This window comes from Doryrhamphus excisus, chromosome 15 (assembly GCF_030265055.1).
Source record: "Doryrhamphus excisus isolate RoL2022-K1 chromosome 15, RoL_Dexc_1.0, whole genome shotgun sequence".
NCBI classification, from domain to species: Eukaryota; Metazoa; Chordata; class Actinopteri; order Syngnathiformes; family Syngnathidae; genus Doryrhamphus; species Doryrhamphus excisus.
Genome location: NC_080480.1, coordinates 15,876,319 through 15,899,267, shown reverse-complemented (window position 1 = coordinate 15,899,267; position 22,949 = coordinate 15,876,319). Strand labels below are relative to the sequence as shown.

The following is a 22,949-nucleotide window of genomic DNA, read 5'->3' as shown; positions in this document are numbered from 1 at the left end:
CTACACTGGTCACTAGGTGTCAGTAATAAGAGTGTTAAAGTGACTATAGGGGTGTTATTTCATGCCTGGAGGGCTCTAATAATAAGGAAATACTGTACAGGAATGGAAGTAACAGCATTTCTTATACGTTTTATTTAGTGGATAATAAGAGTGTTAAAGTGACTATAGGGGTGTTATTTCATGCCTGGAGGGCTCTAATAATAAGGAAATACTGTATGTTTTATTTATTGGATAATAAGAGTGTTAAAGTGACTATAGGGGTGTTATTTCATGCCTGGAGGGCTCTAATAATAAGGAAATACTGTACGTTTTATTTATTGGATAATAAGAGTGTTAAAGTGACTATAGGGGTGTTAGTTCATGCCTGGAGGGCTCTAATAATAAGGAAATACTGTACAGGAATGGAAGTAACAGCATTTCTAATATGTTTTATTTAGTGGATAATAAGAGTGTTAAAGTGACTATAGGGGTGTTATTTCATGGCAGGAGGGCTCTAATAATAAGGAAATACTGTACATTTTATTTATTGGATAATAAGAGTGTTAAAGTGACTATAGGGGTGTTAGTTCATGCCTGGAGGGCTCTAATAATAAGGAAATACTGTCCAGGAATGCAAGTAACAGCATTTCTAATACGTTTTATTTATTGGGTAATAAGAGTGTTAAAGTGACTATAGGGGTGTTATTTCATGCCTGGAGGGCTCTAATAATAAGGAAATACTGTACAGGAATGGAAGTAACAGCATTTCTAATACGTTTTATTTAGTGGATAATAAGAATGTTAAAGTGACTATAGGGGTGTTATTTCATGTCTGGAGGGCTCTAATAATAAGGAAATACTGTACGTTTTATTTATTGGGTAATAAGAGTGTTAAAGTGACTATAGGGGTGTTATTTCATGCCTGGAGGGCTCTAATAATAAGGAAATACTGTACAGGAATGGAAGTAACAGCATTTCTAATACGTTTTATTTAGTGGATAATAAGAGTGTTAAAGTGACTATAGGGGTGTTATTTCATGCCTGGAGGGCTCTAATAATAAGGAAATACTGTACGTTTTATTTATTGGATAATAAGAGTGTTAAAGTGACTATAGGGGTGTTATTTCATGCCTGGAGGGCTCTAATAATAAGGAAATACTGTACAGGAATGGAAGTAACAGCATTTCTAATACATTATTTAGTGGATAATAAGAGTGTTAAAGTGACTATAGGGGTGTTATTTCATGCCTGGAGGGCTCTAATAATAAGGAAATACTGCACAGGAATGGAAGTAACAGCATTTCTAATACGTTTATTTAGTGGGTAATAAGAGTGTTAAAGTGACTATAGGGGTGTTATTTCATGTCTGGGGGGCTCTAATAATAAGGAAATACTGTACGTTTTATTTATTGGATAATAAGAGTGTTAAAGTGACTATAGGGGTGTTATTTAATGCCTGGAGGGCTCTAATAATAAGGAAATACTGTACAGGAATGGAAGTAACAGCATTTCTAATACGTTTTATTTAGTGGATAACAAGAGTGTTAAAGTGACTATAGGGGTGTTATTTCATGTCTGGAGGGCTCTAATAATAAGGAAATACTGTACAGGAATGGAAGTAACAGCATTTCTAATACGTTTTATTTATTGGGTAATAAGAGTGTTAAAGTGACTATAGGGGTGTTATTTCATGGCAGGAGGGCTCTAATAATAAGGAAATACTGTACGTTTTATTTATTGCATAATAAGAGTGTTAAAGTGACTATAGGGGTGTTATTTCATGGCAGGAGGGCTCTAATAATAAGGAAATACTGTACAGGAATGGAAGTAACAGCATTTCTAATACGTTTTATTTATTGGATAATAAGTGTTAAAGTGACTATAGGGGTGTTATTTCATGCCTGTAGGGCTCTAATAATAATTAAATTGTGTTTAACAGGTTGTAAACAGGTTTCACTCCCCAGTTAATGAAAGATTTTATGAGAGTAATGGCTGCTGCTCGGAAGTGAAAGCAGATAAGACAGAAAAAGAGAAAAGAAAAAGTGATGGGTAGGTGGATTTTCTTATGCAATCCCCCTTTTTTTAACTTTTTGCTTAATATGACAAGTTCTTGCCAGCAAGAGAGCCCAAAAAAAGGCTTATGCATTTTTTAAATCTCCATTCTGAGAGCGAGATGAATGTCCTGCCCTCTCTTTGCTGTCAAACACTAGCTCCGCCTCCTCCTACTTCTAGCAGCCTCCATCCACAGAGGCTCTCTTGATTGGCACAAACACATCTAATAAAAGCCGTCCAATCAGGTACCCCCCCCCCCCCCCCCCCCCCCCGGGAGTTGTCGTAAAATGCTGCTTTTATTTTCTTCAAAGTTACTCGTCACCCCCGTTTGAGGAGTCTGTCTAACGTAGTAGCCCCTGCGGCCGGCCATCAGCGGCGCTATTGTACTCCTAAAAAAAGAGGCTAAAAATACTCCCGAGTTCAAGATGGCCGACATACAGTGGACTTTTGAATGGCAGAACATTGAGATGTGTTGAATTATTTACCAAACGTGCTGGAAAAGCCAGTGTGGCGTTCAAGGTTGGCTCTGATTCAGCACTTTTTGAAGTATATTCAAGGGACATTTTTTTCAACTACTTTCTTGTCATAATAATAATGACTTTATTCTTGTAACATAACATTTTCCTGTAATTCTGCTGTTTCTACCAGTTTGGGTTTCCCTAAAAGCTTCTAAAATGTACTTTTAGAGAGCAGAGCAGATCAGATGTTACATATTTTTCATTTTTACAATCTTTTCGCTGTCATTTTAAAAAACGCATTTATTAAAAACAGAAAAATATACAAACTTTTTCAGTGCTTTGGTTCCGATTTACTACAATAAAAGTTCTGATAAAACATTCCACTTTTCTCAAATATCTTAATTTTTATTTTTCTGCCCAAAATAAGATGAAAAATAAATAAATTTATAAAAAATAAAGAATAAAGAAAATCAATCAATCAGTAATAAATAAATATAATAATAATAATAAAACGGCAAATAATATAAACTAATAATAAAAACTTTGATTAAAATGAACAAAGCATTATTAGAGCCCTGTAGACATGACAAAACACGACTGTAGTCACATTTATACTCTTTTTATTTACAACATATTGCGCAACTGCAGGGTCTTGACACACATGCTAACTTGCAAACTAGAGAGCTAGCGACCTAAACGGTAGCCTTCAAGTTATTTCCTTCAAACTTAAATAGCCAAAAACTTACCACTTCCACACGGATAGGGAGGATAACTATTAACAGTTATTTAACCTTTAACATGAACATTAATCAAACGTAATCATTTTTTCTGGGTACATGATACCATACAGCATCCATATCAAACTTATTAAACTTTCATATCAAGGCGGGGGCCTCAAACTAGTGCCCGCGTGTTTGATACCCCTGGTCTAAACAGTGTTCCTATTGTCGTGGTCCGTGTGAACGCACTTTTAAAGTTTGGTCGGTCTAAATATTGTAGCTGTGGTGCAGGACGCTATGATTTGTCGATGCGGGTAGAGATGCGATCACTGGGGGGGAAAATATGATGCTACTCACACCAAACACAATATGCTACAATTTACTGCAGTCCATTTGTGTCCGCCGGGCTCCACAGCGAAAGAAAGGGCAGATTTTATACGTAGGTGGTACACACTGCAGGAAAAAAACACCTCGCTATATTGCCTTAGCAAAGCTCATAAATCAAACATTTTGCTTTGGCCAACTTGGAAAATAATAGAGGAGTGAATCAACAACAGTAGAGGAGCTACAAGAAGGTTGGAGCTCTGACCTCAAAAAGTATGTAGAAATATTGCACTTATTACTACTCACAATACTGCTTTAGGCGTAGTAGTTGTAATAAGCATGGGCGAGTTTATTTACAATATGCTTTACAAAGGCAAAAAAGTGATCGGCAGCTGTCTGGAAGTCCTCGGGAGCGCTTTGAGTTGTGTCCATTCACAGTAGAGTGGCCTCAGCGGGCGGAGGGTGGAGTAAGGTAGGAAAGCCACGGAAACGCTGCAGGTATAGGCGTAGATTCTGGAAGATCTAGCAAGCTTTCTGTGTGGGTTATTGTGTGTAACTGCTCTGCAGGAGTCCAGAACTCAATACAATACAAAAAAAATTAGTGTGATAGGCTGCATCAACCCTGTTGTTGTGTGCCGTAGCCAAATAAAGCAACCAAAATATGTTTGTTTAATGCTATGCTAGTGTTGCTAACCTTTGTGTCCTACCCTTTCCACCCTTAGTGGCCATTTTGTTTTGGAAAAAGTCCAAACAAATACAAAGTACTTGAAATAAAAGTAATTTTTGACTGTTGTGTGTAGTCACCAAATGTCAACAATAATAACAAACTGTTAGCTTAGTACTCCTCTATTGTAAGAAGCGAAATACAGCATACGCATACCTAATGAAGTGTCTGCCTCAAACCACAGACCGACATCTTTGTTGTGCGTTTGCTTACACAATCCAGCCTGCTAAATGTGCTCCGGGGGGGGGGGGGGGGGGGGGGTTCTTGTTAACGCAAACGACGACAAACGCTCGCCGTTAATGAATGATGAGCATTTAAAAATTTCATTCCCAGACTTATAAATAAATAAATAAATAACGCCGGCAGACACTTTTCCTATCCTCCCGTCGTGTCCTCCCGAGTCTTCAGTCGTGTCGTTGTGACGCGCGGTCGTCTTCATCGTAACAGTTTGCTGTGTCAGCGGCGGCGTGACAACTTCTTATCCCCCCGCTTTCCCTGCACGTGAACCATCTGTCGGCGACGTCGTCACATCACACCATGGTTGCATGCATGTGTGTGTGTGTGTGTGTGTGTTGGACTAATGTGTGTATCATGTGAACAGATGTGCTTCATATTTGTAAAATGTGCAGTGAAATAATGGCTACCGACGCGGAACGCCATTTTGGGATGCGTCATTGTTTTGATTGGTTCTGTATCGGAAAGATGGTTAGTATAAAAGACCACAAGCAAATCATTATTAGAGATCTATTGACATTTTATAACACCCCTACAGTCATCTTTATGCTGATATAGTAGAAATAAGACATATTAGACATAATATAGATTCCCATATGATAGCATTGGGAGAATTCATTGTTGTTTTTTTACTTTTGTTTCTGTATAGTACTTCCTGCGGTGGCTTGTGTCGCATCAATGTAACATTACTGACACCTAGTGTATTCTACACTGTTCACTAACAAATACTGCATATCATTACGTCTTTGAACGTGTCCTCCGAATGCCTTATGTTTGCATTTTAGGCATTTCTATGCTTGAAAATGCTTAATTTAGAGGAAAAAAAGTCTTGAATTTGGATGTTTTTACTACAAACAAGTCATATCCAACCACAAAACAGTGATCATTTATGAATTCATAAATTTTTGAAAAACTATAACAGAAAATAGCACTCCCTAATCGAGTAAAAAACATATAATAAGACATAGTAGCTCATACTTTAGCATTGGGAAGGTTTTTTGTTGTTGTAGTAATATTAATAATAATACATAATTTTAGTTTCTATGATGTTTGTCACTCATGAGGACTACTGCGATATTTATTTATTAGTTGCCGCTTCAAGCATAGCAAGCTACCGAGCTAACTAGTTAGCATCCAGTTTATTTGTCGTAAACTTAAAAAAAAGGGTTTGAAACTGAGCGGGGACAAAATAAGAAGCAAAAAAAAAAAAATTACCACTTCCACACGTAATGGGAGGAGAACCTTTTTTTAGGCATTTTTATGCTTGAAAATGCTTAATTTAGGGGATAAAAAAGTCTTGAATTTGCATGTTTTTACTACAAACAAGTCGTATCCAACCACAAAACAGTCATGAATTCATAAATTTTTGAAAAACTAGCACTCCCTAATCGAGTAAAAAAACATAATAAGACATAGTAGCTCATACTTTAGCATTGAGAAAGTTTTTTTTGTTGTAGTAATATTAATAATAATACATAATATTAGTTTCTATGATGTTTGCCACTCATGAGGACTACTGTGATATTTATTTATTAGTTGCCGCTTCAAGCATAGCAAGCTACCGAGCTAACTAGTTAGCCTCCAGTTTATTTGCCGTGAACTTAAAAAAAGGGTTTGAAACTGAGTGGGGACAAAAAAAGAAGCAAAAAAAAAATTACCACTTCCACACGTAATGGGAGGAGAACCTTTTTTTAGGCATTTTTATGCTTGAAAATGCTTAATTTAGGGGATAAAAAAGTCTTGAATTTGCATGTTTTTACTACAAACAAGTCGTATCCAACCACAAAACAGTCATGAATTCATAAATTTTTGTAAAACTAGCACTCCCTAATCGAGTAAAAAAACATAATAAGACATAGTAGCTCATACTTTAGCATTGAGAAAGTTTTTTTTGTTGTAGTAATATTAATAATAATACATAATATTAGTTTCTATGATGTTTGCCACTCATGAGGACTACTGTGATATTTATTTATTAGTTGCCGCTTCAAGCATAGCAAGCTACCGAGCTAACTAGTTAGCCTCCAGTTTATTTGTCGTAAACTTTAAAAAAAGGGTTTGAAACTGAGCGGGGACAAAATAAGAAGCAAAAAAAAAATTACCACTTCCACACATAATGGGAGGAGAACCTTTTTTTTCATTCTGCATCCATGACTGACTCCATGCAGTGCAAGTTAAGGCAATGTAATGTAAGCTAATGTCTCATTATTGTAACATTACTTCCACACAATGACAACTTATGACTCGTCTTTCAATATTATTTTTGCGACAAAGTGAGGGAGCGATGTTGGACGACATGACGACTCCTTTTTTGACACGACTATGTGTTCTGTTTTCAATGGCCGCCAAATAGCATCGCCCTGTGCTGGTTACTGCCGCCATTGCTCTAAAATGTCGCAGTTCAAAGCCATTTCTCATATCTCTAATGATGTCATGCTGGAGCACTGTGGACCAGGTGTGCACCCCCTCCCCAGTCCCGTTCCTCCTGCTGGAGACAAGTGTTTCCTGTCTCCAACATATGTTTCTTTGTCTGACGGAAGCAATTAATGGATTTTTTTTTTATTTTTTTTTACATGGAACCCAATTCCCTTGCTTTGATTGATAACGTTACAGCTTGACTTGAACTAATTTGACAACAGATGTGCTCCTAAGGGGTGCTGGTGTGTATATGTGTGTGTGTGTGTGTGTATTGGGAGTAGCTCGTTAGCTTAGCCTCTTGGCCGTGTCTGGGATTGGGAACGGCAGCTGGTCTGCAGGGAGGCACAAAGGCAGCAGTTCACTTTACCGTCGTCTTCGTTTCACCCGGCAGCAAACACCGTAACACATTTTTTTTTGCGCTAATTGTTACAAAAATATTCCGAAAACCTGAGGCGGCACAAATTGGCTTTCAAAATGTTATTAATTACCCTGTTAACGGGATTATTTGGGTGCTTATTTGTTTGATTTTCGGATGCCTGGCACGCTGGCTGTGACACAAGTATATACGCGCAAAATAATTAGTATGAGTCCTTTACACAAATCTTAATTGTCAGCTTGCATATCATAAACCTCGTTATGCTGCTGCTGTGTGAGTAATTGAAATAGGAAGTAGGATATTTCGTTTTTTTTTACCTGCTTCCCAGCAGTTTTTGTTGATATGATTTTCTGCTATGTTCCTACACAAACATTTGGGGAGTATAAGAAATAGAAAATAAGAAATAGAAAGCGACTCTGACCTGACCGACTCTTAAAGGTCCCCCTGTTATGCAAAAATGACTTTTTAATGATGATCTAACAGCAATATGCGTCCCCGGAGCCTCTTTATGACACCCGAGCCGGAGGAAAATATCATCTCCCTCACTTGTTGGAAGAAGAGGCGCTTAACGCCTCCTTTCTGAACTTGCTGCTTTTCATGCTAGTAGAAATGGAGCAGTCTTCACTTCACGTTTTAAAATACACTATTGCGGGACCTATTGGATGATAAAAAATGCATTTTTAAAAAAAATATTTCAACTCTAGGTAGATAAATGACTTGTCCAAATAATATTACAAGTTTATTCTCGTAAAATATGAAACTTTTTTATCGTTACAATACAGCTTTTTTGTACTATTTTGACTTTATTTTCATAAAATGACAGCTGTTCTTTTAAACAAAAAAATCTTGTAAATTTCGTTCTTGTAATTTTGACATTATTTCCGTAATATTATGACTTTATTTTTATAAAATTACAGCTGTTTTTTATCTAAAAAAAATCCCTGTTGTAAATTTTCTTCTTGTAATTTTTACATTTTTACCATAATATTTTGATTTTATTTTCATAAACTTACAGCTGTTTTTATCTAAAAAAATATTTATTGTAAATTTTCTTCTTGTAATTTTGACATTATTTCCATAATATTTAGACTTTATTTTCATGAAATTACAGCTGTTTTTTAAACAAAAAATCTTTCTTGTAAATTTTCTTCTGGTAATTTTGACATTATTTCCGTAATATTTTCACTTTATTTTCATAAAATTACAGCTGTTTTTTATCAAAAACATCCCTTTTTTAAATTTTCTTTTTGTAATTTTGACATTATTTTCGTAATATTTTGACTTTATTTTCATAAAATTACAGCTGTTTTTTAATCTAAAAAAATCTGTCTTACAAATTTTCTTCTTGTAATTTTTACATTATTTCCATAATATTTTGACTTTATTTTCCTAACATAATAACTTTCTCCGCAGCCTAATTTTCCAAAAATTCTTTGTTTCTCATAATATTACGACTTTTAAGAATTAAGGTTCATATTCTACTAAAATTATGTAATTTCTCCTCATAATATTAGAAAGTTATTATCAGAAATTTTCTCTTAATATCCATCCATTTTCTATACTGCTTATCCTCACTATGGGCATTAGGTTGCGGGTATGCTGGAGCCTATCCCAGCTGGAGTGGTCACCAGCCAATGACAGGGCACTTATAGACAAACAACCATGTTTTTGGAATGTGGGAGGAGGCCGTAGTACCCGGAGATTTGAACCCAGATCTTCTCGATCTCCTGACTGTGTGGCCGACATGCTAACCACTCATCCACTGCGCGGCCTTTCTCTCAATATATATATCGATAGTTATGTTTTTCAACATGATTCATTTCCTTTCACACATCTACTAAAAATGAAATATCCCAGCTTGTAAGATGGTTTCATTTGCAGCTTTGCATACATTAAGAGGGTTTATTATTAGCCTTGCTGGAGGTCCGCACCCTCTGATTGCTCTTAGTGCCGCCGTGCAAGGAAAGACTCTCTGGGACACGGTGTCATGCTGTGCATGCTCCTGTAAGACGCCCCCCTACCTCTGTTACCTTCTTAATACCCTCATGAATATTCATACGCCGTTGCCTTTCATCCGCACAAATATCCTTCTGCTTCTCCGTTAAGTGAAATGTAGCAACGTGTGTCTGTGTTGCACCCTCGCGGGCGAGGCGAGGCGAGCATGCCCACCGCTGTTTAATATACAGTATAAGGCCCCCGGGACACATAACACTCGATTAGACTCGAGCAATTAACCAGTGAGACTGGCGCCCACTACAGGCGGACCAAAGCAGTGCAGAACTGGAACTGAGTGATGGATGGAGGAGTCCAACAAAGACAGTCGGCTGGTCCCCGTTGGTTCAAAACGAGATGGGTTCTTTGCATTGTTAATAGTCATATGATCCAAACCCCCCCCCCCCACCCCTCCCTCTCTCTACTTCCTGTCTCATCTCCTCTTTCAGTCCTCGAGGGCTTTGTCTACTTCTGTGACCTCATTAGCGTGTTAGTTAGTGTTACATGCTGTTTAACATCAGTAAGGATACTCATAAGCATACTTTCATATATTTCATTCATACTTTCAGATTTTTTACTTCTCAGAAATATTTATTTTAATATCCATCAATTTTCTATACTGCTTATTCTCACTATAGGCAGTAGGTTGCGGGTCTGCTGGAGCCTATCCCAGCCGGACTGGCCGCCAGCCAATCACAGGGCGCACATAGACAAACAACCATTCACACTCACATTCATACCTATGCACGAGGAGAACATGCAAACTCGAGGGCCGAGGGTGGAATTGAACTTGGGTCTCCTATTTGTGAAGCCCCTAAAAGGTTTTTTTTAAAAATTTTATTTACAAATTTGGGTAATAAGAGTTTAAAAGTCAATATAGGGGTGTTATTTCATGTCTTGAAGGCTCTAATAATGCTTAAATATTCATTCATTTTCTACCACTTATCCTCACGAGGGTCGCGGGGGTGCTGGAGCCTATCCCAGCTTGGGATGTCTTGGGGCGAGAGGCGGGGTACACCCTGGACTGGTCGCCAGCCAATCACAGGGCACATAGAGACAAACAACCATTCACACTCACATTCATACCTATGGACAATTTGGAGTCGCTAATTAACCTAGCATGTTTTTGGAATGTGGGAGGAAACCGTAGTACCCGTGAGAAAACCCATACATGTACACAGAGATGGCCGACGGTGGAATTGAACCGTGGTCCTTTTAGCTGTGAGGTCTGCACGCTAACCACTCGTCCACCGTGCCGCCCCATAAGCATACTGTCGTCCTAATGAAAAACAAGCCTGGACAAAACAAGAGAAATTTATCCATGTTGGGTGTTTTTTTTCCCCCCCATTCAGTCACCACACCCACAAAAGTGTCTAAGACCAGTGTCAGTTGACGTTTACAACCGGTCCGTTGCACCGCGTCTGGAGCAGGAGGCCAAGTATCAGTAAGTGTACTACTCCAGTCCTTGGATGGATGGATGGAGGCTGAAAGAGACTTTCCTGCCCGCAGAGATCAATAGGCTGTCAGTTTGATTTAAAAATAAGAGTAAACACACACAGCAGCAACACTGGGAGGCAAAAGCGCTCTATGCACTCTTAGGGTGGACTCACTCTATACACTTTGGGCATTACTCCACTTTGTTATGATTGATTTCTGTCAAAATAATAATGACAGTTTGAATATTAGGTGTGAATATATGAAAAACGTATAACATTCTCCTCTCATTCAGTGTGGAAGTGGTAAGTTTAGAGAGACTAGTTAGCTTGCTATGCTAGCGGCGACCGTCTCTGCCTGCAAAATGTGATGTAAACAAAGAATAATAGCGTGTCTTAGATGGATGGCAGTTCAAAAACATGGTGGCCATCAAGCAAAAAAGAGGCGGGACTTGGCAACGTATTGTCCATATTTCCAGCGTTTTTAACCTAACCAATAGGTGGCAGTCATGTGCCTTAAAATGAATGAACGTTGCATAGCAGGTTTAGTGCGGGATGCTAACACTAAGCCAAAAAAGGAGGAAAATATAAACAAAAATATGTTTTTTCTTGAGAATATTCAGATGGGGCGGCACGGCGGTCGAGTGGTTAGCGCGCAGAGACCTCACGGCTAGGAGACCAGGGTTCGATTCCACCCTCGGCCATCTCTGTGTGGAGTTTGCATGTTCTCCCCGTGCATGCGTGGGTTTTTTTTTTCCGGGTATTCCGGTTTCCTCCCAAATTCCAAAAACATGCTAGGTTAATTAGCGACTCCAAATTGTCCATAGGTATGAATGTGAGTGTGAATGGTTGTTTGTCTATATGTGCCCTGTGATTGGCTGGCCACCAGTCCAGGGTGTACCCCGCCTCTCGCCCGAAGACAGCTGGGATAGGCTCCAGCACCCCCCGCGACCCTTGTGAGGATAAGCGGTAGAAAATGAATGAATATTTAATCATTATTAGAGCCCTCTAGACATGAAATAGCACCCCTATATTGACTTTTAAACTCTTATTACCCAAATTTGTAAATAAAAGGAAATAAAATATTTTAGGGGCTGCACGGTGTAAAGTGGTTGGCACACAGGCTTCACAGCTAGGAGACCTGAGTTCGATTCCACCCTCGGTCATCTCTGTGTGGAGTTTGCATGTTCTCCCCGTGCATGCGTGGGTTTTTTTCTCCGGGTATTCCGGTTTCCTCCCACATTCCAAAAACATGCTAGGTTAATTAGCGACTCCAAATTGTCCATAGGTATGAATGTGAGTGTGAATGGTTGTTTGTCTATATGTGCCCTGTGATTGGCTGGCCACCAGTCCAGGGTGTACCCCGCTTTTTGGCCAAAGACAGCTGGGATAGGCTCCAGCACCCCCCGCGACCCTTGTGAGGATAAGCGGTAGAAAATGAATGAATATTTAATCATTATTAGAGCCCTCTAGACATGAAATAGCAACCCTATATTGACTTTTAAACTTTTAAATTACCCAAATTTGTAAATAAAAGGAAATAAAATATTTTAGGGGCTGCACGGTGTTAAGTGGTTGGCACACAGGCTTCACAGCTAGGAGACCCGAGTTCAATTCCACCCTCGGTCATCTCTGTGTGGAGTTTGCATGTTCTCCCCGTGCATGCGTGGGTTTTTTTTCCCTGGGTATTCCGGTTTCCTCCCACATTCCAAAAACATGCTAGGTTAATTAGCGACTCCAAATTGTCCATAGGTATGAATGTGAGTGTGAATGGTTGTTTGTCTATATGTGCCCTGTGATTGGCTGGACACCAGTCCAGGGTGTACCCCGCTTTTCTGGCAAAGGCAGCTGGGATAGGCTCCAGCACCCCCCGCGACCATTGTGAGGAAAAGCGGTAGAAAATGAATGAATGAATATTGGTGAGGTCCAACCCCTGATTGATTAATTAAGAGTTGCGTGTTAGTATTTTAGTCAATATAAGTATATATTAAGTAAACATATCTCCTCCACTTGTGATGCTTCCACTAGCAGACGACCCCCAGAGACGTGGTTGTCAAAGCCTGCCACGCTCCAATTGTCCTGAGTGCTTTTGAGTATTAACAGATGCTTTGCAGCGGCGGCGTTGCCCAGGGAGACGCAAAGTTTGGTTGGAGAAAACGCTGGTGGTGGTGGGTTCCGACGAGGCCTCTTATTAAAGCGCACCTTGGAGGTAAAAAATGCCGTAATTGACGGAGACGGCGTTTTTCCGTCTGGACTCGGACGACCGGATTCTTTTCCTTTTCTCGCTTGACCTCCTTGTGATGGCTTCCCGTAGGTAGGTGGGTGGGTGGGTGGTCGTCATCTGCAGTGCTTTTAGCGCTTCCTTTTCTGACGCAGAGCTGGGCTTTCACGGCTAATGGAAAGAAAATGTAAAGTGCACCCGCTGGCTATAGCCATATTTTTTGTTAAGCATTGAAGTGGACATTGGATGCAACCAGAAATATAGAAGAAGCATTTTTATTAGTTGCTTCAGGGTTGCTTGGACTCACAATCCCGTTTTTGCTTGACCGACTTCCCGCTATGAGTGGCGCCCCCTTTGGGTTATGTGATGTCATACCGATATCAACGTTTTATCATCAGGGGCGTCACTAGGTTCTGAGGGCAGGGGGGGCTTAGCCCCCTAGAGATGCACAGAATATGAATGAATGTAGTAGACATTCAAAAATATCCAAATAAGGAACAAGAACCGGGATATAATGTTCCTACTTTTGGACAAATTTAATTTAATCCGTTAAATTGACACAAGTACACACAATCTACACTGAAAAAACGCTGCTCATTTATATAATAATCATTATTATATTATTAATTAGCCTATTATTATTATTACTATCATTGTTATTCTTCTTCTGATTATTACTACGACTACTAGTACTAGTAGGCTAGTATTAGTCTGCTTATTAGCTTGCTTATTAGCCTGCTTTTGCCTTATTATATGAAATTTGTCAGTTTTTTTTAAAAAACAAATCAATAATTTAAAAAAAATCAATACAATTTTTTTTATCAATAAAAAAATATCAAATTATTTCGGGCCTGCTTTTGCCTTATTATATGAAATTTGTCAGAGATTTTTTTGTAAAAAGCAAATCAATAATTTTTTTTTAAATCAATAAAAAAAATTTAATCAATAAAAAAATATCAAAGTATTTAGGGCCTTCAATAAATGTTTTTAAAAAAAATCAATACAATTTTTTTAATCAATAAAAAATTATCAAATTATTTAGGGCGTGCTTTTGCCTTATTATATGAAATTTGTCAGATTTTTTTTGTAAAAAAAATCAATAACATTTTTTTTAAAAAATCAATAAAAAATATCAAATTATTTAGGGGGACTGAAGACCCCCTAAAAATAGGCCTAATGACGCCACTGTCCCATACGGCAATGTAACATGGAGGACAAAAATATCAAATTATTTAGGGGGGTCTTGGCATAATGACGCCATTGTCCCATACAGCAACGTAACATGGAGAACAAAAATATCAAATTATTTAGGGGGGGGATTAAGAACATTTTAGGGGGTCTGATACCCCCCCCCCCATGTTTTTCAACCAATCTTCTTAGTTGAGCTGTGTGATAAATTTCAAACAAGTCCCATTTATCGGGGGCAAACTTTGCCTTGTAATAACGCCGTCATACCGTTCCCTCCTAGTTATTTGCCGGACGCTTCCCCTCCGGTATGCCATAGAATTCCAAATTCCAATAGCTCAGAGCCACGGCTGATTAGGTTTTTTTTTGCTATTTGCGTTCCTCACCTGCCTCTGCCGACTTCCTGCCTTTTTGCTGGTTAAATATTCAGCAGGTCCTCGTGTTGTCACAGCTGGCGTCCCGCACCAAGCCTGTAAATTAGACTGTCCGTCAAAAGTAAAACTACATTAGATGCATGAGTATATTAAACATGTGGTTGCCGATCCGTTCTCAGTTGGTTTTCAGTGTTTATTTGGGAACCATCAGGATATTTAGCCTTGGCCTGACTCCAAAGTCAATGCCACGAATACTAGTGCAGCCAGCATCCTTCTTATCATTCAGGAAGCGAGCAACGAATCCGCCTCTCTCTCTCTCTCTCGCTTCCACTCCCTCCGACCTACTTTGATGTGCACATATGACTCTTGCAAATCGATGAAAGCGGACGCGCTAGAATTCCATCAGGAATTCCAGGTGTAGGAGACGGTTTGTCCGTCTCTTCTCCCTTGACGAGATGAAGTCCAGTTCAGCGAGTGAAGAAGCGAGGCAGTTCTGGCTCTGCATGCATAATCATATTTAGTGTGTGTGTTCATGTGTGTTTATGTGTGTGTTCATGTGTGTGTTTTATAGGTGAGTTTCCCCCACTTGTATAAATAACAACTGGAGGCGGTGCAAACTTGGCGACTCGAAAAGGTGCGAATTTGAGGCAGCAGCAGCAGCTTTCCCGATTACCGCTACTTTTATAGGGTTGTGAAAAAATTAGAACACCCTCATGCACAGGTATCAAACTCAAGACCCGGGGGCCCCATGTGGCACCTTTTTAATTATTTTATGTGACCCGCAAAGGCGTGAGAATACAGTTATCCCTCGTTTATCACAGTTAATTGCTTCTCAAAGTAGGATTCGTTATTAATAACATTTGGTTATGGGATGTAAAAACCTGTTTATGATCGTCTAAATACACTTTTTAGCATAATTTTAGCCTACAAGGCGTGAAATAACAGCCATATTAGACACATTAACATTTGTATGACCAAGTATATAAGATAATAAATAAGATAACATAGACTCACACATTAGAAGTTTTATCGACAGCGTACGTTCTGCGTACTTTGGCTATTGCAATACATCATTGTATTGTATTGTAGTAGTGGCTGGAAATAGTTTTACACTCCTATCACACAACATAGTAACACAATATAAGAGTACATTCATTCGCGGGGGGGGGGGTTGCTGGAGCCTATCCCAGCTGTCTTCGGGCTGGACTGGTGGCCAGCCAATCACGGGGCACATAGAGACAAACAACCATTCACACTCACATTCATTCATACCTATGGACAATTTTGGAGTCGCTAATTAACCTAGCATGTTTTTGGAATGTGGGAGGAAACCGGAGTACCCGGAGAAAATCCACACACGCAAACTCCGCTCATAGATGGCCGAGGGTGGGATTGAACTCTGCACGCTAACCACTCGACCACCGTGCAGCCCCCTAATCGAGCAGTGTCGGTGTAAATCCCTATGGAACCTTAGTGACGAGTGTCTCACTGAATAAATACTGACATCTAGTGGCCGATGTAGAGTACTACATTCACTATTAGAATGCTTTTTCTGCATTTGTTTGTATTTTACTTTATTTAGCTAGGTCATGTGACAATTTTTATGTTTAAATGCTTAATTTTAGACCGGGGATAAAATCAGAATATGGGCGGGGCTTAACTCATTGTCCATTTGTCTTATGATGATGAAACTTTCAGGATATCTGTTGGGTCACATGACCTATTTAGCTAGGTCATGTGACAATTTTTATGTTTAAATGCTTAATTTTAGACCGGGGATAAAATCAGAATATGGGCGGGGCTTAACTCATTGTCCATTTGTCTAATGATGATGAAACTTTCAGGATATCTGTTGGGTCACATGACCTATTTAGCTAGGTCATGTGACAATTTTTATGTTTAAATGCTTAATTTTAGACCGGGGATAAAATCAGAATATGGGCGGGGCTTAACTCATTGTCCATTTGTCTAATGATGATGAAACTTTCAGGATATCTGTTAGCATGGATTCCATAGCAACACGTAAACATACACTTTTATATCGTACTATTACTTATTTCCCACTCTTATATGGGATCCGCTACCAATGTGCAGGTCTCCCTCCCCCATTAAGATGATTTTTTTTAGTGCATTGCTTTATCTGCAGGCTTATGCGAAGATTATATGAGGTGCCAATGACACCAGCAAGCATGGCTTCACATCTTCTATTCTTGCTCTCGAGCCCACGCAGCTAATAAAGACCTTCTATCTGCTCTTTGCAAACTTCCCCGGGCATCATTCCAAACTTCTTATCCTTATGTACCAGACCTCTTTGGACCTCTCCATACGTATATTGTCTTGTGGATGAGCTTTATCAGGAAAACATCACTTCACCGCCATTGCTGCCGCCTCCCGAGTTGTTATCGCAAAGCCCATCACGGTGCAAAGGTTCCCATCCTGACGGGGGTCCTTGAGTCTGACACTTGTTACCTGATGCACATCGAGCTCCGGCTTAATGAAGTGCAAAGTGGATATCTGCAGAGGTTGATAGGAGAAGAGCGACAGAGAGCTCGATGCTAATGCTATCAGCCCGTCGGCACGTTTCACCTCCGTTTATCATCACTTCATCTTTGTAATGGACGTCGGGGCACGCTGAATGGGCCGATCGGTGTCCTTCATGCCTTGCACGTCTGGAGAGTTGATCTCGTTTTTATTGCAGTTACTTTGTTAGCAGGACTATTCACTATGTTGAATAGAGCGATTGCAGTTTGCGGTATTACACAAAATGTACAAAACCGATGTTTGCAACATTTTGTGGAAAGATTTCGGTAAGGGTTTGGATATTGGCGAAGAAATACAGTCATGTATTTTTCCGCATGTACAACATCCTAAATCCCAACCAGGAAGTAGCCATTATTTTATTTTCTTCGGTGAAGGTCTACTTCAATATATGGGCATTTTTATATTGCTGTAATTATGGAATATTTGGTAATGGTTTAATTTCAGATTACAATTGAATGCATCACATAATCAGTTCACAGTTCCACGTGTCCAAAAGGAGTAGGAAGAATCAAAGCTTATTAAATCCTACCCCTCCATCTGGTACTTTTACAATCAGTAACTGTTACATTACATTTTAAACTGTATTATGGAAAGCAGGAAGTGAACAAATGTTTGTTCACTTCCTGCTTTCCAACTGTATTATGGAAAGCAGGAAGTGAACAAATGTTTGTTCACTTCCTGCTTTCCATAATACAGTTTAAAATGTAATGTAACAGTTACTGATAATAATACAGTTGGAAAGCAGGAAGTGAACAATCTTTTGTTCACTTCCTGCTTTCCATAATACAATTTAAAATGTATTGTAACAGTTACTGATTTACATTAGACAGTTACTATGGTACCCATTATGTCATTGTATGGTCATATCACCTCGTACTTTGGTACGAGGTACATTATTTAAAAAAAAAAAAAAAACCTTAAACTGTATTATGGAAAGCAGGAAGTGAACAAATGTAACAGTTACTGATTGTAAAAGTACCAGATGGAGGGGTAGGATTTAATAAGCTTTGCTTCTTCCTACTCCTTGGACATGTGGAACTGTGAACTGATTATGTGATGCATTCAATTGTAATTGTTTCATTTGTTCACTTCCTGCTTTCCACAATACAGATTAAGGTTTTTTTGTTTGTTTGTTTTTTAAATAATGTACCTCGTACCAAAGTACAAGGTGGTATGACGATACAATGACATAATGGGTACCATAGTAACTGTCAGTATAGTGATATATATAGCACATCATATTTACATTAGACAGTTACTATGGTACCCATTATGTCATTGTATGGTCATATCACCTCGTACTTTGGTATGAGGTACATTATTTAAAAAAAAACTATTATGGAAAGCAGGAAGTGAACAAATGTAACAGTTACTGATTGTAAGAGTACCAGATGGAGGGGTAGGATTTAATAAGCTTTGCTTCTTCCTACTCCTTTTGGACATGTGGAACTGTGAACTGATTATGTGATGCATTCAATTGTAATCTGATGCATGTTCAAATGAAATTTAACCATTACCATTACATTTACAGAAATGATTAAGACCAATTTTCATGAAATTTTACTGCAATTTTTCGTTATTTTTTTTTATTTTCACAGAAATAGTACATGAATCTTAATGGCAAAAGCCTGACTTAGTATGCAGGAGGTTTGTGTCTCTTTAAAAAATAAAAACGTGCTGCAAAAACCGCTAGTCAAACATCCTCTATTTTGAGTGCGCTGGTGTTTTTAAGGATTTTTCTGTAAAAATGCTCGCTTTGATGTCATTTTACGTGCTGCCTTCGGCCCGCCACTTGCTTTTAATGCTGATCCATCTCCTCCGTTGCATTCAGTGTCCTCCTCTCGCATTAGCAGTCTGTTGCTTGGTCTTTGCTGCTCGCCTCATCGGAACCGTCGAGGCTTTTATGCACTCCATACACTCAATTATCCCTCCACCTTTCTATGCATTTTACGATCCATCTATGTATTGATTGTGCATATGCCCGAGTTCTACCTGCTTCCTGTTTATTCAAAAACATGTTTTTTTTTTTATTTTTAATGTGAGGTGATGTCAAGCATTGTCATTAGCATTCATAATACAGCCATGTCCCAGTGTGTGGAGCCTATGAATACATGATTATGCATGCACTGATTGTAATAGTGGGAAAGTGCTATTATACAGACAATAGTGCTTTCTGGTGTGTTCTTGCGTGTGTTTGCTTGCACGGCGTGTGCACAAACACATGAATTAACCCTTGGCATGTTTCTCTTCCAGCACATGCCAGGGCCTGTTATCCCAAACAAGGTAACTCACTCATACATTTTTTTTTTTGGGTGGTTTTAATTCCTTTATTCACTTCATTTGTGTTTCCAGTCATGTTCGTACGTTTGCTTTTTTTTGGGCTGTGTTGTCTGTTAAATGGAGAAAGGTTGAAGGGGGCGGGGCGAATGATGTCGAGGAAGAGCGACAATGAGGACGGAGCTGTGCCGAGCGTTGAATTTCAATCAGGTTGTGCTTCCAAAGAGGATCATTTAAGGGACTTAAAAAAAAAACAAAAAAAAAAACAGCAACATAATTTCAGTTGGCGTCTCTTCCTGTTTGAGTTATGGCAAAAGCTTTTTTACTTTACCGCCATTTTTCTTGCTTTGCCAGCACTTGGAATGAATACTTGCACAAGGGAACTGCCTGGTGTCTTAACATCCCATCCCGTTTCTTTCTCTGCCTCCCTTTCTCTTCTGTGTGTGTCTGTGTGTGTGTGTGTGTGTGTGTGTCCTCGCCCTGGAATCACTTCCTCTTTGCACACTCCCTTCGTCCCGCAGACCCTGAGCGCGGTGGCACTCACATGATCTCCACAGATGACCTGGAATACCCTCGGGAGTACCGGACGCTGGGCAACAGCGGCCGGCGGTTCTCCAACGTGGGCCTGGTGCACACGTCGGAGCACCGGCACACGGTCACGGCGGCCCAGAGCCTGGAGGCGCTCACCAACCTGCACAAGGCCGACATGGAGCGCAAACGGGACGCCTTCATGGACCACCTGAAGAGCAAGTACCAGCAGCAGCAGCAGCAGCATCAGCAGCAGCTGCAGCATCAGCACCACAACCCGCCCTCGCCATCGCCCTCACACGCCAGCATGAGGGGAGGCTCGGAGAGGGCCGCGAGGGAACAGGTAAGCACCTTTACATGCACGTGTTTTGGGGAGGTACTGGGAGTACTGGGAGTACTGGCTAATTCAGAACCTCCCAGTTCAAACAATGTATTCACACATTAGTTTAGTTTTAGCAAGTTACATAGATCATCACGTTTACACCTGCACACTTCAACATGTCTGAAAAGGAGTAGGAAGAAGCAGAAGTTAGTCATTAATATGGTTTCCAAACTGTCCACATCATTTAACATGTACTAACTGTACAGATGTTTTGTTAATTTTATCGTAAAAGTGCAAAAAGAAGATAACCAAGACTGTAAATAATTTAGCTTAGCTACACAACTATAGGTGGCGCTACACAACTATGGGTGGCGCTACACAATTATGGGTGGCGCTACACAATTATGGGTGGCACTACACAACTATACTATGGGAGGGGCTACACAACTATGGGTGGGGCTACACAACTATGGGTGGGGCTACACAACTATGGGTGGCGCTACACAACTATGGGTGGTGCTACACAATTGTAGGTGGCGTTACACAACTAAGGGTGGTGCTACACAACTGTGGGTGGGGTGGCGCTACACAACTATGGGTGGTGCTGCACAATTGTAGGTGGGGCTACACAATTGTAGGTGGCGTTACACAACTAAGGGTGGCGCTACACAACTCTACTATGGGTGGCGCTACACAACTATGGGTGGCGCTACACAAATATGGGTGGGGCTACACAATTGTAGGTGGCGTTACACAGCTATGGGTGGCACTACACAATTATGGATGGTGATACACAACTATACTATGGGTGGTGCTACACAACTATGGGTGGCGCTACACAACTATGGGTGGTGCTACACAACTATGGGTGGCGCTACACAACTATGGGTGGCGCTACACAACTATGGGTGGCGCTACACAGCTATGGGTGGGGTGGTGCTACACAGCTATGGGTGGCGCTACACAATTATGGGTGGTCCTACACAATTGTAGGTGGCGCTACACAGCTATAGGTGGCACTACACAGCTACTGGGGGCGCTACACAACTACACAGTGTGTACGGTACTTACTACTACACATGATAAGTGTGTACCACAAAGGCAGGTATAATGCAGTAATAATAATAATAATATAATAATGTGATAGTGAGATATTACTTATACAATGATGTTGACATGATCTTTAAACTTAGCATGCACAGCCCAGGAAAATTATAAATGTTTTTTTTTCTCCTCCCTGGCTGAAGTGGCCAATTATGCAAAGGAGATGATGATGTCATTTAACACCACAGATAGTTTGCAGTCCTGTGAGAAACACTGCAAGTCAACATTGGTGGTATTTGTTTATTTAAAGGTAAATGAGTGACGAATGAGAAAGGTAGGGAGGGGGGGGAGAGAGAGAGAGACAGGTGGAGTCCACAGTTGCCGTGGCAACCACTCCCACACACTGCAAGCGAGGCTATCGCGTTGCAAAGGTCAGACTGCACAGATGAGCAGCATTCTCGCATTAAAGAAAGAAGAAGAAGAAGAAGAAGAAGGTGGAGGACAAATCCCGAGGTGACGTCGCATTTCCAGTGCATGGGTCTGCTGGAGGGCGGGGACTCCTGCATGTGCAGCTCTCTCGGAGCTCAGGAAGAGGAGGAGAGCTGAGGGGAGGGAGGAGCTGTAGAGGAGCGCTGCAACCAGTCAGGCGAGCCCCGCCGCTCAATTAGCCAGCAGCGGCACGAGCCAGACGGCCATCTGCAAGAGAGTCCATGCGCTGATGTCGTAATGAATTAAATAAAGAGTTGCTCTGTGTGGAGGAGGAGGGTGGGTGGGGGGGGGGGGCGGAGGTAGGGAGGCTTGAGGAAGCCGGAGGATGGACTCGCTGCACCTGACGGACAAGCGAGGATGAATGGAGCGCTGCACCGGTGCAGGTGAGACCCACTGGTTGTAGTGTACATAGTGTAGTGTAGTGTCGTGGTCACAGTGTGTACATTTAGCAGTACAGCATCCCTAGTTTGGGTATTGTGTGTTATTGTGTTATTGAGCTGTGGTGCTGAGGCTGGGAGGTGTGAAGGGGGGCTGTTTGGGGATGACGACATGAGTGGAGGAAGGGTGCATCGAAGTAGTGAGTGGAGCCTGCTTTACATGCCGGTCAGGTAAAGCTCAGCTCTGTGCCTTGCATGCATGCATGCATGGGTGCCTGTGAGTGTGGGCAGATGTTTCCACCAGTGTCGCTTTTTCCTCCAAAATGTCCCTCCGAGTGGAGACTCCATAGGTCAATAATTATTCTTGCGGCTGCACCATGGCGCCGTAAAGAATGGAGGTGTGTCGGCTTGACAATGACGGAGAAGAGAAGCCATGACACTTGTTTGTCTGTGTGCCACAAAGTAAAGTCAATAAAGTTGTCTGAGCAAGACAAGAGTAAATATTTATGATGGAGTAGCACTGAATCCTGCTGACACTTGTTGGATTATGTTTTGTTATTGTTGTATGTAGATCATGTCTGCTATCATATCTGTCGGAAGCTTACGCAATATTTAACTGCGCTAAATACTCTATATCAGGGGTGGGCAAACTACGGCCCGGGGGCCACATCCGGCCCGCCAAGTGTTTGAATACGGCCCGCCCAATCTTTCCAAAGTATTTCATTTAAACTCAACATACAACCTGGCATCATGGCCTGAGCCAACCTTTTGATGGTTTTATCAATTTCGTTTTTTGACATGGTCTGTTGTTTACAAAGTGCTCCTGAAAAAAGGGACACAAGCACATAATAATAATAATTATTATTATTATTAGATTATTAT

General features: G+C 40.5%; 1 protein-coding gene across 12 annotated transcripts in view; it reads left to right on the top strand.

Moving 5' to 3' along the window:
- The window catches only part of LOC131102953 (SRC kinase signaling inhibitor 1-like), a 104,165-nt gene that overhangs the window by 42,074 nt on the left and 39,142 nt on the right, over positions 1-22,949 (top strand). For 10 of the 12 annotated variants that reach the window (XM_058048676.1, XM_058048672.1, XM_058048679.1 and 7 more), the window contains exons 2-3: positions 19,284-19,313; positions 19,829-20,178. In XM_058048676.1, the coding sequence (XP_057904659.1) occupies positions 19,284-19,313; positions 19,829-20,178 (380 nt within the window). Of the gene's footprint in view, positions 1-19,283; positions 19,314-19,828; positions 20,179-20,799; positions 22,074-22,949 lie in introns of those variants that run through there. The other 2 variants (XM_058048675.1, XM_058048682.1) reach the window with 2 other exon arrangements.